This window comes from Monodelphis domestica, chromosome 7 (assembly GCF_027887165.1).
Source record: "Monodelphis domestica isolate mMonDom1 chromosome 7, mMonDom1.pri, whole genome shotgun sequence".
In the NCBI taxonomy this organism is placed as follows: Eukaryota; Metazoa; Chordata; class Mammalia; order Didelphimorphia; family Didelphidae; genus Monodelphis; species Monodelphis domestica.
Window position 1 is genome coordinate 108,414,044 of NC_077233.1, and position 17,500 is coordinate 108,431,543.

Consider the following 17,500-nt stretch of genomic DNA (forward strand, 5'->3'; position numbering starts at 1 on the left):
CATCTTAAATTAACAAATTTGTCCATTCTCACTCAGTCACTGAACATTCTGATCACTTTATGAATACTCTTCTGGTTTTCATGACACTGCTCTTTTCTACCTCTTCTGGCTCCTAGTTTCTCAGTCTGTCTTGCTGGACTTTTATCCACATTGAGCTCAGTGTGGATGCTCCCCTCACTCCCCACCAACCCAGACTAGCTAATTTCCCTTTAAGCTTTTTAGTAATTTCTTATTGCCAACTGCTTTTTGAGCCTCTGGAAACATATCCCCCAGGCATCTCAAAATCACTATGTCCCAAACAGAATTGATTTATTTTTCTCTAAATTCTCCCTTCTTTAAAACATTCCTAGTACTATTTATATTTAGTACCATACTAATAAGTTATCCAAATTCACAATTTTGCCTCTTAACTTTACCGCACATATTCAATGTTAACCAAATCTTCTCCTACCTTCACATACTTTTCTTGTTTCTCCCCATTGTTACTCTTTTTCTGCACTGTATAGGTCTACTTATTGTTCTTCACACATGACCTTTCATCTACCTCAGCACATTTCTATCAACTATCCTACAGTGTTCTCACTCTTCATTTCTACCTCATTTACCTAGCTTCCCTTCCTCCCCCCAATTCTCATGTAAAATCCAACTTTCAACTAGAAGCCTTTTCCTCTGAAATTCTCTCATTTACTCAATGTACATCTAATACCTATTTATACCCCTCCCATTAGAATATGAACTCTCTGAAGGCATAGACTTCTATTCTCCTTTGCAGCATACAGCAAGCATTAAAATGATTTTCCCATTCCTCCCAATAGAATGCAAGCTGCTGTAGGGGGGCAGAGATAGCATTTTACTTTGCATTTGTGTCTCTAGCATCATCTTCGTAACATGAATGAAAAACCAGTTTAGGTGCTTATTAAGTGCCAAGTCCTCTGTTTAAGTGCTAAGGTACAGATTCCAAAGCAAAGGCAGTTTCTTTCTTTTAGAGTTTATATTCTAGTATTTTCTAATGGGGGTAGACAAAACATGTAGGTTAATGGAACCTTAGGAATAGACTGGGAAGGGAATAGCATTTAATAAGTGCTTCCTATGGGCCAGGAACTATGCTATGTAATACTAAAATATTTACAAATACTTCATTCAATACATGCAACAGTCCTGTGAGGTAGGTGGTATTATTCTCATCTTACACTTGAGGTAACTGAGACAGGCCTAGTTTAAGTGATGATTTGCCCAGGGTTATACTTCTTGGAGACTAAACTTAAAACTTACATCTTCCTGACTCAAAGGCCAATGCTCTTTCCACTGAGCCACCCAACTGCATCTAGGACTGGTATAAGCTCTTGATTTTATCATGATACCAAAATAGGGTATGTGCAGAGCAGTGAAGAAAAGAAGGCATGTGAATGCCAGAGGTGGTTGGTGACAAGTTGGCCAAGGAGTAGCTAGTGAAATATGGCTGGGGTCTGCCTAAAAAGAGTGGTTCTGGTAAAGAAGTCACAAGAACAATAAAGTAGAACACTCCAAGATGAAATGGTCAAAATCTTTGAAAGCAGGTCTAGGTCTGGAAGGAAAAGGAGACTAATGAAAAGATGGCTGGGGAATTGGGAGGAACATTTTAAAAAAGCAAATTATTCCAACAGTAGTCACAACTACCAAAGTACAGAAAAGAAAATTTCCTCCACTAAAAAACAAATTTGGTTTTATCAATTGAAGATGTAAGATCAGTTTGACTTGCAATATAAATCTCATAAATGAGTTGTTTCAAAAAGAGAACACAATTAAATGTTTTCTTTTCTACTAGTGCTTTTTAAATTCATTATTAGAGGTATATGACAAAAGGACCTCCTGGCACGTAAAAAATTCATATTTCATAAGAACAAAAGGGTTAACTAAAAAAGAAAAATTGAGAATCCAAAAAAATTTAGACTCTTGGTAAGCCACCTATCCCACAATTTCAGCTATTCAGTGCCAGGCTTGTTGCACATGGCTCTTTCACAGTTCTAGGTTGACCCACTTTCTATACCCTTACACATTTCATCATCTTTTGTCTCTGTGCTTTCATACAAGCTGTTCCTCACACCCAGAATGTAGTACTTGCATCCTTATTTTTGTCATCAGATGATCCCTGCCCTTCTTTCAAATTCAGGTTAAGTAAGTTTTGGAAATATTTCTGTAAGGATGTATATGTCACTGCGGTCTTCTTTGACCCACTGTCAAAAAATAAAAAAAAACAACAACAACATATATTTGGGTTAATAAGGAAGCCAGAATGCATTAAGTATTTAGTGGTATGTTTTTGATTTGATTGAGTTTATTTGCAGTTTTTGCAGGCCAAGGATAAAATCTTCTTTGCCAAATATTTCAAAACCATTGGGAAACAAGAGAAAAGAGATTTGAGATCTGACAAAAGTAGTCTGGTTTATTCTATGGGGCTATATAAATTTGCTTAGACCTCTTTTTTTTTCTTTCCTGAAACCATGCATAAGCCATTACAAAAAATTGAACAAAGGGAAAGCAAAGCGGGTTTTTTAGTTTGTTTTCAAATCATAGAATCTCAAATCTAATCATAATCAAATCATAATCTCATGTTCATTAAAGGTTCTAAAAGGGCATTTTTAGTGGAATCTATACTGAACAATACCAGCTACAAGATATCCAACAAGTAAACTCAAAAGCTTTTGCTTGAAAATTTCTACATGAGAGAATCTACTAATATAGGAAATAGCCTATTTTTTCCCCCTTTCAGGGATAGTTTAAGTCTCAAAGGCACTTACTTGAGTGGAGACTTCTCTCAAGGCTGACATTAATTCATTAATGAATCCAGTCATTCAACCAGTTCTTTATTCACCTAACTGTACTATAACCTATCCCACTTTTCTCCACATTTCCCACAAGAGTATGAGCTATTTTGTCATTAAGTACTTGCATGCATATAGTTGCCAAAGGTCCTTTATCATTAATAATTAATTTGCTTAGAGAGAACTGTTTGTTAACCATGACTATAGCAACTGGAATCCCAACACATATCAGTAGTGATTATAAAATAAAATTCTAGCTTGATTCTTCATAGCACATGTTCTGAACTGTAAAACATTAAAAAGCAAGAAAATTTTCCATTTCCTCTTTCAGATTCCTTAAGTTTCCATTTCATAGAACAAATTCATTTCCTATTGGCATAATATTCTCAACAACTTAACATTTTCTATTATCTTTTTGACAGATATGATATCAACAATACCAAAAATAAGTAGAGGAATGAAGATTGGCTCCTATTCTACCTTTCTGCATCAGGTATCCTATTCCAAACAATGATTTTATTTACTTGTGGCATGCAATAAAACCCACAGACGCTTAATGACAAAGGACCTAAATTCAGGTTTCTTCATTTTAAGACAAGTATGGCTGGGATGTGATTAGACTGATCACAGTTAATAGATTTGTCTGCCTGCCACACTAAGAAACTGACATGATAAAAGTATTTACATTTTCAGACAGACATTTAAAAAGTAAACTACATAATAGCATTGTGGGAAAAAAATCATAGTTTCATTTATTTTCATAGGAGACAGAAGGTAACGAGTGCATGACAGAGAAGCTCAAAAAAGCATCATCATCAAGCTGTGCTAAGGATATTGCAAGAGATTACTTCAGGGAAAATTCTGTGCAAATTTCATTTTCCTACTCAGCATCACAGAGTCAAAATATATTCAAAATTAGTTCTTTAAATAGTTAAGTTTATGTTAGGCCAAAATATCTTTGAGAAACAAGAGTGTAGATGCCTGCCCCCTCTCAGAACCAAATACCAAGATTTACGAAAGGGAATAAAAAGGGTAAAACAAAACAAAAGAAAGCCAACATTGCTATTAAGATTTCCTTTTAATATGCCATGAGTTACCTTGATTGTTTGTCTATTTTCCAAAGTTTTATATCTTACCAGCTTCCATTTCCCAACCCTCCCAATAGATTTTGCCCTTTTTGTTTTAATGGAAGAAAAGATGCTGGAGACAATTCTATGCACCTTTTTTTTCTTTTCTTTTTTTAAAGAAGAAAGCAATACAATGCCAGTGGCTTGAGTTGGCCGTATACTCCGATATGAGAAAGGGGAAAAAGTGTACAAGCATCAGAAAACTAGTTCTGAAATATTTCCTTCAATTTTATATTGGATCAGCTTTTTAATCAGTAAAAAAAAAAAGGTAGCAGTTGGAACTCAAAACATTTCTGCTGAGGGGGGGAGAGAGAAGGGAGAGTGAATGCTACATTTCTCCATTGGCCCCAAAAGTGCTCAGTTCACAATGGGATACATCAAAAGCAAACATGCAATGGTTATTTTAAAACTTTTACTGCAATATAACATTGAAGTAAACAGTAATTAGGTTTCTACCATTTTTTCACCAAAAGAAAAAAAAATCATCAACAGGAAAATAACTTTGCCTGTATGTGTACAGCTTCTTAAATCATGTTAGAAGGGGTCTCACATTCAATGATCAAGGGATTTTAAAATAGCAGTAATGATTTTCACCAGAAAGGATTTCTCCCTGCCCCCCCAGCAATTAACATGAAAGAATGGGCTTTCTTACACTAATTTCATACATATTTGAAGCAGCAAAAATAACCACCTATAATTTGGCATTTATGTTTACAGTTGCTCCAAAAATCTTTTGAATTTCACAAAGCCATTATCCAGTGTTGCCATGAAATAGAGATTGTAGATTCTAGGTAGCAAAAGGCTCTCTCCATAACCAATGTTAAGTCAAAAGAAACAAGAAGCAGGGCATTACACTAAATTTCTGGATCTAGTACACTAAAAAGAGTGAAAACCTAGGAAAAGTTACCTATAGTTTTATAGAAGGAACTAAATACCTGCAAAAGCTGATTTTTGGTTGTATAGTATTTTACACTGTGTGGATTTTCTGCATCTGCTAATTTAAAGCAGACATGCACTGTATTTATTCCTGCCCTATTTCCTATATCCCCTCCCACCCCACCCCCAACCACCTACTACCTTATACCAAGAATTATGGATATGAGCCCAAATCATCCCAGACAATCCAGTGAACAAAGTTAGTGTAATGCACTGGTGTGAAGTATGAGATTTAAAAAAGTCCCTTTCAATCTTCATCAAAGTTCTGCTGTAGAAGAAAATTGGCAGCCAAATTTTCATTCTTCTCACAAGCAAAATAAGCCTGTATCACAAGTCCTTCAGGGAATCCTAATGCCTTTAACTGGAAAGAGAAAAAAATACATTAGAGATGAAATCCAACAAATTTGTTGTAGCACACAAATTATTTAAGTGCAAATTGCTATTGCACAAATTCAAGTATATAATGGATCTTTTATCATTACCAAATAATCACTCATCAAATAACATGAAGATCAAAAAACTCCTTCAACATTTCAAGCTTTATCAACTTGAACATGTGGATTAGTCATGTAAACCAGAGACTTGGATACTCAGAGCAACAATGTTATCAACTTTACTTCTATTTATCCCACAATCAAAAGAATAGATATAGTGGGTCAGGATTGTTGAACAAAGTGGCTGTGTGCATTAACTTCCTACAATCCACAATGTAAGCCAGGACAGTGGAAGGCAAAAAACTGAGTGGTAGACCCAGAGCAGTTTGGGTTGATATGACTAGCCAGGTTGATCTGAGTGCCAACTGTGGGTCCCTTAAGCAAGAAGAATATAAAAATGGGAGTTTGGAAGTCCCCAGGAATCTCTTTGATGATTGCTTTTTAACCCTTTTCCTAGTGGACTTTATCTTCTTACCTGCTTAACTGCCTAGAGATCTGCTTCTCCCTGAAAGTACTACAATAGGATTTTTTAAAAAGCACTGTTTATTTGAACCCTGAAAGCCAAAATGTCAACAGATTACCTGGCTATATAATACTCCCTCCAATTCAAATGAGAAGAGAAGGACTATAAACTGGAAGAATATAATAATACTTGGACCGTTTCATTTGATTTGTGTTGTTTAATACTTTATTACCAAGGAAAATTCTACTTAGCAGGATAAGTTAAATGATTTTTAAGAAAATATTTCTGTGATGTAAAGACATGGCTAATGGCTCTTACTCTGGCTTATTTAGTAGATTTTGGTTAATACTTATTCACTGAATGTTAAATTTATTTTTCCTATGTACTTTTAGAAAGTTATTAAACAGTAATAGGCCCCACCAAAATTGTCAATGATTACTTTCATTGTCAGGTTATTATGGAAGCTTTTCACATGAACAAATTTATTATGGACCAATCCTAGTATCTAATGTGTAGTCAGATGATATCTTTAATGGGAACAGGAAAAAAAAAGAACACCATGGATATTTATGCAAAGTGAAGAGAATTAAATTCCACAGAATCAATAGTTTCCACTTTGGAAATCTCAAAAGAGCAGTGAAAGAATCAGATTTCAGAAAACCAAATGAGGACCTTTTCACTGAACTGTCATCATGAGAACAACTCTAAGCAAAGATTATTTTCCTCAAAAGAATAAACATGCAACATAGATTTATAATTTTAAGGAAAACATTCCTTCATGTTTCCCTGATGATGGCATAAGCTTACAAAATTCCCTGAAAAAAGATACCTTTAATACCAAAATACCAAAGCGAAAGGAAATAGATGCAAAGTAGAGAAATGGCACTCTGGCTCTTTCATGAGCAAGGGTACAGTGGAATAAACACTGGTTTGGAATCAAGATATGGATTCAAATCATAGTTCTACAACTACAACTACCATTACCATTACCCACCTGCATGGCCATGGGAACAATCAATCAGTTAGTTGGACAAGAAGCATTTATTGTTTCCTATGTGCCATACCCTATGCTAAGCACTAGAAATATAAAAAAAAAAGCAGAAGCAGGATTCATGATCTCAGAGAGCTTGGAGGGAGAAAATACACAGAAAACTAGATATATCTAAGCCAGATGCAACATAAGTGAAGGGAAGAACTGATGAGACACTGTTCCTCTTTTATTTGAAGAGCTGTGGAACACTGAAGATTCTTTCAGACTAGGATAATGTTAGACCAGAGCTCAAGAGAGGGAAAGGAGCGCTGAGGGTTTTAGTTCAACCTGCTGTTTTATATAATGTTTGTTATTGTTAAAAGGATGACTGTAGAATCGGGGACAGAGGCTGAAGGATAGATTTAGAAATAAAGATAATTTAAATGTAAAATACGTCAAAACATTTTTCTTTGAAAGTTTATGTCATTGATATTAATAAAGCCCTCTTTTAAATCATGCAAAATCTGTCCTATCTGAATAAAACCTTCAAATTTAAGTGGAGTCTATTTTCATATGAGGTAGCTAAGTGGCTCAGTGGGTCTAAAGCTCTGGGCTTGGAGTCAGAAAGGCCTGAGTAACACTAACTAGCTGTGTACCCTGGGCAAGTCACTTAACCCTGTGAAGTGTTAAAACACTGTTTCCTCATTTGTAAAAAAAGCTGAAGAAGAAACTGGCAAACCACTCCAGTATCTTTGTCAAGAAAAACCCAAATGGTTTTTGAAGGAGTCAGATGTGATTGAAATGACTCAAAAACAAAAGCAACATTTTCAAGTACTTTCAACAATAAGAATAAAGCTGGTTTCAATGTGACTAAACATTCATAAAAGGTTCTTAAAGTAGTAAAGTTAATTAACTTTTAGTATGAACCACAAATTTACTTTCAAAACATGTTATTTCATGCACACATAGTTCTACTCTGTAATAAAGCAAAATAAAACTCCAAATAGTTGCTAATAATTTCATTGATGAAAAGAATTTACTAGGCAGATTTGTAGGAAAAGAAAAAAGGCAAAACAAAAAAACTTACCCTTTCTATAGCTTCTTTTTCCTGAGGTGTTACTTGAATGTAGTTCATGTGACCACTTCCAGCTTCAGCTATTCCTCCACTGCCACCCCCACCTCCTCCTTGACCACCAGATTCTTGAACTGGTTCATTCAGCATCTGAATAAAATGCTCTTGATGTTGGCTGATTTGCTGTGGTGCATTGGAGGACAGAAGGAAACAATACACTGAAATAAAGCATTGTTGGTTTTTCTGATTGGTGGTTTAGAACTAGAAATTACAGTAATGGGAAGAAATGCTACAAGTCTTTAAAATTTTCATTAGACCTACTTTATATGCATTAGCAAATCTCTAGATAGTTATGGATTCTCTACCACTGTTTAAAAGCACAGTGCTTAACTTTGTTTACATGTTTACATTTCATCAAAGAAAGAGAGCCCTTGTTTTTCTATTAATCAGTCATAAATGATTATTATCTAATTAATGATAGGGCAAGAGCTTTTTAGCTTAGTGGGGGCAAGTTCAGTGTCTAGAGAAAGAAGGCTTTCCAGAGCAAAGCAGGGCAATAAACAGCCTAAAGCTAATGATGCCTGAAAACTGCTTTAAAAGTCACCTGCAATAACTGTGGATTTTCTCGTCCTATTTGCTGTAACAAGGCTGGCAGAAGGGAAGGATTCTGTTGAATAATTTGTCTCATCTGCTGGAACTGAGGCTGGTTCCGTAAAAATTCAAGTGGATGTCCTGAAATACACATAAAAAGTTCCCATAAAAGAGTCATAAATCATTAAGACTGGTAATATAAGGAATATAGACATCCAATAATGAAAAACTGAAAGGAGAGACTTCAGTCTTACAATATACTTGGAAGGAATAAATTACTTAAGTAGCCTTTAAGTTCAGGAGTATATAACAGAAAAATCACCCTGTTGTCAAAATAGCTTAAAAAGTAAAAGGTTACAAATTTATTATCACATGATTTTATCTAAATTGGACATATCCCATTTAATTAAAATAACAGATGTTATAAAGGATTTTTACTGGTCCAAAATTCACGAGAACATGTTATCTAACACCTCAATTACTAAATGGCACAAAAACACAATATAAATAAACTTCTGTACCCTCCCTTCAGAGCAGTAAATAATGTAGGACTTAAAAAGTAGTTGTCTTAGGAAATTTTAAATTAATGAATGTGGAAAAGGATGTTTAAAATACTCTGTATAAGAGAAATGCTGCAAAGACTCCCATCCTCCATTTCCCGCTTTTCTTCTAATTTTAGCTGCATTTGGTTTTGTTTGCAAATAAATAAGTATACAAATAAATAAATGAAACAAGTAAGCAAGCAAGTTTTGTGTCATCAAAATTATCCATTTTTCCCTCCTGTAAACTTCTCTATCTCTTGTTTGGCTATTACCTCTTTGCCTCTTCATAGATCTGGCTGGTAATTTCTTTTGTGTTCCACTAATTTGTCTTTATGTCTAAATTATGTATCCATCTGGGGTTTATCATGGTATATACAAAGTGAGATATTGATCTATACCTGATTTCTGATAGATTACCCAGTTTCCCCACTGGTTTTTTTTTTGTTGAACAGTAAGTTCTTATTTTAAGACCTGGGAATCTTTGAGTTTATCAAATACAAGGCTATTTCTTACCCAGTACCAAGCTTGACTGGCATAGTACTGAATAAAGTAATTAATATAGGCAGTAATATAACTTTTATTACCTTGGCCTACTCTATCCATAAGCAATTAATTTTTCTTGAATTATTTAAGCCCATTTTCATTTGTATATATGAGAAGTGTTTTATAATTGTGTTCGTATGGTATATGTGTCTTAGCAGGTAGATGACCAAGTATTTTATACTATGCTATCTATTTATGCTATCTCTTCCTCCTGGAGTTTGCTGGCAATATGGAGAAATGCTCATGATTTGTGTGGGTACATTTCATATCCTGGAATGTTGCTAAAGTTAATTATTTCAATTAGATTTTTTTTAGTTACAGTATCATCCAAAAAAGGGTAATTGTTTTCTCTTCACTCATCCTTGTTCCTTCAACGTCTTTTTCTTGTAACGCTATTGATATTTCACCCCCGATCTTCCTGAAGACTATCCCAATTATAGGAATGCTTACTCTGGCATTTAGTTAGATACCACTTGCTTTAAAGAAAGTTCCATTTATTCCTGAGCTTTTCAGTGCTTTAACAGGAACAGATGCATTCTGGTGAAATTTTTTTTCTGCATCTAGTGAAATAATACAACTTTGTTGATTCTATTATTAATAATTAATTATGATTATTATTTCTCTAACATTGAAACCTTCACACCATCTCTGCTAAAGTCTCATTTCTAAGATATGTAAGGAGCTGAGTCTAACATACGAGAATAAGAGCAATTCCCCCAACTGATAAAACAGTCAAAGGATGAATAGTTTTCAAAAGCAGAAATTGAAACTATCAATAACCATATGAAAAAAAATGCTCTAAATCACTAGTCATTAGAAAAATGAAAATTAAAAGTAACATGTAATTATTCCCCTAAAAGTTACTAAACTGTGCATAGCCTTTGATTAAGCAAAAGTGCTACTAGATCTACTCCTCTAAAGAGATCAAAGAAAGAGGAAAAGGACCTGTATACATATAAACATTTATAGCAGCTATTTTTATGGTGGAATTGGATACTGAGAGCATGCCCATAAACTGGGTAATGGCTAAACAAGTTACAAGATATAGATGATATGACTATCAGATCATAAGAAATGATGACAGGGATAGTTTTAGAAAAATCTAATAATTAATTTGATTCAACATGGAGTAAATCCAGGCCAAAAATTTATAAAATAATAACAATATTATAAAAATAATTAACTCTGACTTAGTCAGAACTATGATATTCAAAATTATAAACTACAATTCAGAAGGACTAATCATGAGACAGGTAATCTGCCTCTATATAGTGAAATGATAAACTCAAGAGCGCAGACTGATGCTTGTGGCCCTTTTCTTTTATGATCATGGTTAATAGCAGGAATTTTTTCTACATGATTATATGTATTTATAATTGGTTTTCTTTCTCTTACCAACTGGAGGAGGTTGAGGGAGAAGAGTAAGAGAATATAGAAAGAAAATAAAAGTGAATTCTATAAAAAAAAAAAAATCCTAAAACCCAGCCAGACTTGAATTCTAAACAGTACAAACAAACAAACAAACAAAAAAACCTCTCTCCTTTTCTTAGAATCTTGATACTAAGCATTGGTTCTAAGCCAGAAGAGCAATAAGGACTAGGCAAATGGGGTTGGGTGATTTGTCTAGGGTCACACAGTTAGGAGGAGTCTGAGGTCAAATTTGAACCTAAGAACTGTCTCTAGGTCTGGCTTTGTGTCCACTAGGCCACTTATCTGCCCCTTCATGGCAAGCTTTCAATCATCATAGCAAAATCTCTTTGTGTGTGCATGTTTGTATGGATAACTATAAATTTAAAAAGAAATATACTCTAAGAAAATCTTGTCTAAAAATAGCCACTGAGATCAAAGAAAACCCAAATAAGCTTATAAGCTAAAATATAACCCTTCAAATGTTAGGAGATAGGGACTTATAATTGGTACCTGAAATAGACATTCAAAAATTTATACAAGAAAATATTTAGGAAAATTTGATAAAACAAGGTGACGAAATTATTTTAGATATCTTCAAACAGGATGATAGTGACCATTAATATTCACATTTCACTCTATATGACATTCCTCAAAGAAAAAGTAAACTGCGAAAAACAAATTCTAAATTCTCTAAATTAACAGTTTCATTTTTAAAGAAATGATAAAATTTCAGATTTTTGTAAAGAAAAGTTAGTATGTCGTAGGTTTGACTTTTTAAATCAGTAAATACAATTACAATAATTTGTTGTGAAAAGAGATAAAAAAGAGGATCAGGTATTTAAAACCTATCACAAAATTAAAAGGTTACATTTCTTCTTTATAAGAATGAAATTCACCAAGTTTCTCTATGTTTAATAATATTCCCCTATAATAGACATTATAAATCACAATGAAATACAGGTATCTCTTCTGCATTGTAATGATTTGTGGTGCAGTGCTCCTGCAATCTGGAAAATCTGAGTTTTGGCCCTCTCTTCATACCAGAGCTGTATGAATTTTTTCTCTTTCTTTTATGGGGTATTATAAAATCTTATGTTAAATTTGGTCATAGGTCAACGTTAAGATGTCTCTTCATTTCTAGTCTTTGTGTGTCATTTGCTCGCTTTTATATTCTTTTCTCAAACTTGAACATTTTAAAAAAGAAATTGGGTGGCAGATGAGAGGTCATAGATTCAAATCTGGTCCCCGACACTTCTTAGCTGTGTGACCCTGGGCAAGTCACTTAAACTCCCATTGCTTGGCCCTTACCACTCTTCTGTCTTGGAACCAATATAGAATATTAATTCTAAAAGAGAAGGTACAGGTTTAAAAAAATTGTGTATATCATAGTTAAAAAAATATAAACATGTTGCTATTATATAATTCTCTCTGTATATATGTGTATAGATGTGTATATACATATATATGTACACACACACACACACACACACACACACACACACACACACACACACTAGGTATTTCTGAGTTTTCAAACCTCTTCTTGTACTGTCTTTGGCTTCCACAAAACTCACCCAAAATTCTCATTTATTTTCTTATCCTGACCCATGATGTATTGAAAGTGCAATGGGGAAAGTCAAAGTGGAAGGAATACCTGTATTTATAATAAAGGCTTCTGGAAAGACTCACTTCCCCCAAAGTATTTTCTTTTAGTGTATTTGGGAGTATTTCCTCCCCAACCCCAAAATTTTCACTTTACCTCCAGAAGTAGTAGTAGTAGTAGTTGTTGCTGTTGTTGTGGCTGCAGCTGCTGCCACTGCTGAAGACTGAGCAGCCCCTGTGCTGGCAGCCTGAGGGGGATCCACCACAGACTGATTTTCTCTATCTCCTGGGATACCCTAAAACACATATAATTTCTAAATTTTAAAATGCCCCAATGTTAAATTAGGTAAATACTAAAGAGAACACAAAACTTTAGAGGTTTCTTTAATAGTCATCAAACTGTTACCCTGTTAATGAGTAAAGAAAATCCAAGGAGGTTTGTGTGTCACTCTGGCATTCCACCTAACATATCCCATTTAAGTAGAAGCTCAAAAAGTGGGATGTATATGATGGGGGAGACAGTAATGTGAAACAGTTACAAATACTGTGGGGGAAAAAAAACCTCTTTTACTTGGCATCCAATATGCTATAATTACTTAAAATAAGGATGTCTGCTCATTTTTTTGTGGAATATTAACCCTCATTTAAATTCTAAATTTAGAATATGATATAAAAATGAGGTGAATTATAACTTATCTATTAAATTTAATCCTTAAAGATGTTTTAAACAGCTTCTAGGAGACAAAGTTTTACATCAAAAAAATTGTTACAAACTCACAAGTCTTTCAACAAAATTTTAAAGTCAAATGCAGGTTATTTTTTAGAGGTGGGGAAGGGTATAGATCTTATTCCTTTGAGGAACTCCTGGAATGGAAATTTCTTCTATTTTTCCAGACATAGGAAATTCATTTATAAAGCATACTTTTTGGGGGTGGGGGGCAGGGGGAGGAGGCTTCAGGCTTCATTCAGGACACACAACATTATTAATGTATTTTCCAACACTTTCTAATAAATAATATAATAAAACCAAGTTCTGAAATTCCTGAAGGAATGCCATCCCATATATCAAAGAATATTTTCTTAAAAAAAAATTAACATTGGAAATCTTAAAATATTTGCAATGTCCACCCTGTCCCTACCACCCCCACCACTTTCTCCTTCTCCTCCTTTTGCAATGGAGTAGAAGGGCTTGGTATCATCTCTTTTCTGGGACCATGCTTGTTCTTTGCAATTTCCTAATATCCAATTTTAATTATTTTATTTTCCATTTACATTGTCATAATCATTATATATACTACTTTACTCTGCACAAGTTCATGAAAATCTTTCCATTTTTTCTGAAGTAATGTTTTTTATAACAGGCATATTTTATTACATTCATGACCACAATTTGTTTAGTCATTCTGCAATTGACAGGCATTCACTTCCTTCCGTCTTGGAATCAATAAAGGCAGAAAAGTGGTAAGGGCTAGGCAATGGGAGTCAAGTGACTTGCCCAGGGTCACACAGCTGGGAAGTGTCTCAGGTCACATTTGAACCCAAGACACCCCCCCACCCCCACCCCCCACCCCCCGGGTCTCTGGGCCTGGAATTCAATCCACTGAGCTACCCAGCTGCCCCCTAGGCTAATATATTTAAAGAAGTATTCTGGTATTTCTCTCATGCTCCAGTCTCTCAAACATCACCACTAGCAGCTTATCCATCACATTAGTTCTTTCAAAATGCTAGAATGCAGTTTGTCCAAATATGGTGACTTGAACTCATTAAGGACAGGTAGGTTGTTCTGTTTTATTTATTTATTTATTTATTTATTTATTTATTTGCTTTTAAAAGCTGAACATTTTATTTATTGTGAAGGGAAGCATGGCATAATGGATAGAGAGAAAAGAAACAAGCTTGGTTCCTTGGACCCCAAAACAAGAGGTTTAAGTTTTGCCTCTGATACATACTATGTGATCCTGGATACATAATTTAATTTCTCAGTGTCCCAGGTGACAAAAAGATGAAACAAACTGCTCTCTCACCATTAAAAGATATTCCACTGCTCTATCAGGGTTGTTGAAACTGGCTCTCAGTGCTGCAATTACTTGCTCTCGCTCATAGCCCATTGACATGATCTCAGTCACCATATTTTCATATGATTGGCCCGTCACTAAAAATGGGAGAAAAAAAGATTCATGAAGATCATAGCGCACATTAATAAGTTTGATGCATTCAGTGACTTACTATCTCCACTGAAAGGAAGGATTTGACAATTCTTATTAAGTTTTATTTTTTAAGTTTTAAGAATTATAACATTTGTATTAAAATGTATAGTAACAGAACAAGTATACTAAATTTTCCCAGATAAGGGATTTATCTTGTATTCCAGTTCAAATATTATATAATGTACATGCTGTATAAAAACTATTACTGCTTCATGCCTGTCAACCAGTAAGTTCATTTCTGAACTTATTCAGCTTGTATTCTTAAAGTGTAGCTAGAGGTCTACTAACAAATGCTGAGAGACCTTAAAGTAGTTTAAGTTCTATTTGGAGAAAAAGCATCAAACCTACTGGAACACAGTTAAGAAGATTTGGCTTGGAAGATTAGAAATAAACATTTAAAGGAACCCTAGAGTTTCTTTATGGGGAGAGGAAAGTGCCCTCGCTTTTACTCACTAGCAGATGGATTTAAAAAACAAATGAAAACCTCAAGTTTTTCTCTACAAATTTGGTAGGTAGGGGAAAACATGGAGGGTGATACGGTACATGTATATGCAAGGCAGAAGAATGGCAACAAGAACTGGTCATTCACATGACTATTAAAGCAAAAGGTTATTTTTTTTTAAGGGTGTTATTTGAATATCTAATCTATTTACTCTTTACACTTTATACTGCTCAGAGGAAAAGGCTGAAATATAAGACAAAGTTACTAACATTTCATTAGCTGAAAGGTAATTCTGCCCAGGTCTCTTAGTTATGGTGCTGTATAGAGGAGCAGGTGTATGCTTGGTGTTATCAGCACATCCTTCAGTTGCATGAGAAAGATCCCAGGGGCATGAACTCCAGGTCTAAAATTGGATACTCTCTTATTTCAAGTCTTTTTGTTGCTCAAGGAAGTCTGAGGGGTGGAGCAAGTGGTAAAAGAAGAGAGTTAAGATAACAGGAAAAATTGAGTAAAATGTTTGCTGAACCATGCTCTGATCTACCCTGATAAATTCATTAAAAAATAACTAAGTCTGATTTCCCTAGGAAAAATCAGATGAGTAATAAACATTTGTCCAGTGCCTGCTATGTACACACCAGGCCCTACACTAAGTGCAGGGACTACCACTACAAAAAAAAAGACGACAGAAAGTTTCTGCCTTCAAGGGGTTTATAATCTAATAGATTAAGTAAAAGCCATACTTCAGTAATAATAGAACATTGTTCCAACAGAACATAATCTATTAAGGGCAGGGTCTATTTAAATTTTGGTTCTTATATTCCTATGGTAAAACACAATGCCCTGATATATAAGCTAATATGAGGAACAAAGTGGAACAACTTTAGTGAATACAGTCAATAAATATGAGTTAAAATTTTAAGGGAATCCTCAGTGAGGAACTTCCTCTACCAATGCTGACTGTTGTGCTGTTATTAATGATAACTAGTCCTTACAAAAATTCTAGGGTCTGCAAAGCACTTCGAAATGTGACCTCATATGCTTCCATTAATATAATCAGTTGATAGATGTGGTTAAGAGGTCAGGAAGATTGGTCAGGGCCACACACAGAGCTCATAAGTATCTGGGGCAGGATTCAAATCTAGACTCCAAGTACAATCAGCTATCTTAAAGGCAGATGGCCTCTTTTGATCTAAGCTAATCTGCAATTTTTGTCTGAGAACTGCCCGGGGACACATAAGAACAAGTTAAGTGACTTGTCCAGGATCATAGAACATGTATCAGAGGCCTTCCTGACTGAGAGAGAGGCTAGCTCATTCTCTCCCTAAGCTGTGCCAACAACCTCTCAAGCACAATACTAACTATATATTTTATGCTGGGAGGTTGAGGAGAAAGATGAATCAGGAAGTGATATATAGACAGGAAGGTTCCTTTATCCTCCTCCATAATTAAACCCAACATCCTCTGACATTAAGAAGTTTCCAGTTTTCTTATACTTATACTCTGCTCCTCACAAAGGCTTTCATTCAGGACCCTGGCCTCTACTCACTCCTGATTCTTGGCATTTTTCTCGGCTGCCCTCCATCCAATGAAATGTTCTCATTTCATTGCTGCCTCCTGGCTTTATTCACATCTCAATTAAAATTCCATCTTCTACAGGACTAGCTTTTCTCAATTCTTCTTTAGTCTAATGTTTTCCCTTTGTTGATTTCCTAATTATCCTGAAAGTTATTTATATGCTATTTTCCATTAAGTTGTGAACCCTTCAAAAGCAGGGGATGTCTTCTGTCTTTCTTTGTCTCTAGCTTTTAGCATTGAACCTGGCACACAGTAGGTGTGTTTAATGATTTTGTTCTACTTGTTTCCTAAAGTTTTAATGCCTTTAAAATTAGTTAAATTCTAAAGACTTCATTGAAAGTATAGATGTGAAGTGTAGTTCATATTTTCTGTTTAACAAAAGGACAAATCTGGATAGCATTTCATTAGTTTGTAGTGGAGTGTAAAAACCTAGAAATCAAGGCACAAAGAAAATGTAACCATTTCCATTCTTATCCACCCTAAGAAAAAAGGGCTGAAAATAGATCCGCTAAGAAAAATAAGGATAAAATACCCAGAAGTTTATAAAAATACTCTTTACTTACTTTCTACAGCAGAAAAATAAAGTTAGTACACTGTGGCAACAATAGGAAATTTTTTCCACTATGTAACCCATGGCAAACCTCTTAGCTCTCATTATTATTCTTTTGCCTTGGAACCAAATCACAGTATTGATCCTAAGATAAAAAGTGAGGGTTCAAGGGGGGTAAGAGGGTGGGGGTGGGGAGGAGAGGAGTGTTTATGCCCTATGGGCTAAATATCAAGAA

At 34.7% G+C, this 17,500-nt stretch overlaps 1 protein-coding gene across 5 annotated transcripts in view; it reads right to left on the bottom strand.

Annotated features, from left to right (window-relative positions):
• Positions 1-3,527: 3,527 nt before the first annotated feature.
• The window catches only part of RAD23B (RAD23 homolog B, nucleotide excision repair protein), an 87,134-nt gene continuing 73,161 nt past the window's right edge, over positions 3,528-17,500 (bottom strand). For 3 of the 5 annotated variants that reach the window (XM_007499635.3, XM_056805306.1, XM_007499637.3), the window contains exons 6-10: positions 14,516-14,643; positions 12,649-12,787; positions 8,408-8,535; positions 7,819-8,004; positions 3,528-5,225 (exon numbers count right to left, since the gene is read on the bottom strand). In XM_007499635.3, the coding sequence (XP_007499697.1) occupies positions 5,112-5,225; positions 7,819-8,004; positions 8,408-8,535; positions 12,649-12,787; positions 14,516-14,643 (695 nt within the window). In that variant the 3' untranslated portion in view covers positions 3,528-5,111. The remainder of the gene's footprint in view (positions 5,226-7,818; positions 8,005-8,407; positions 8,536-12,648; positions 12,788-14,515; positions 14,644-17,500) is intronic. The other 2 variants (XM_007499636.3, XM_056805305.1) reach the window with 1 other exon arrangement.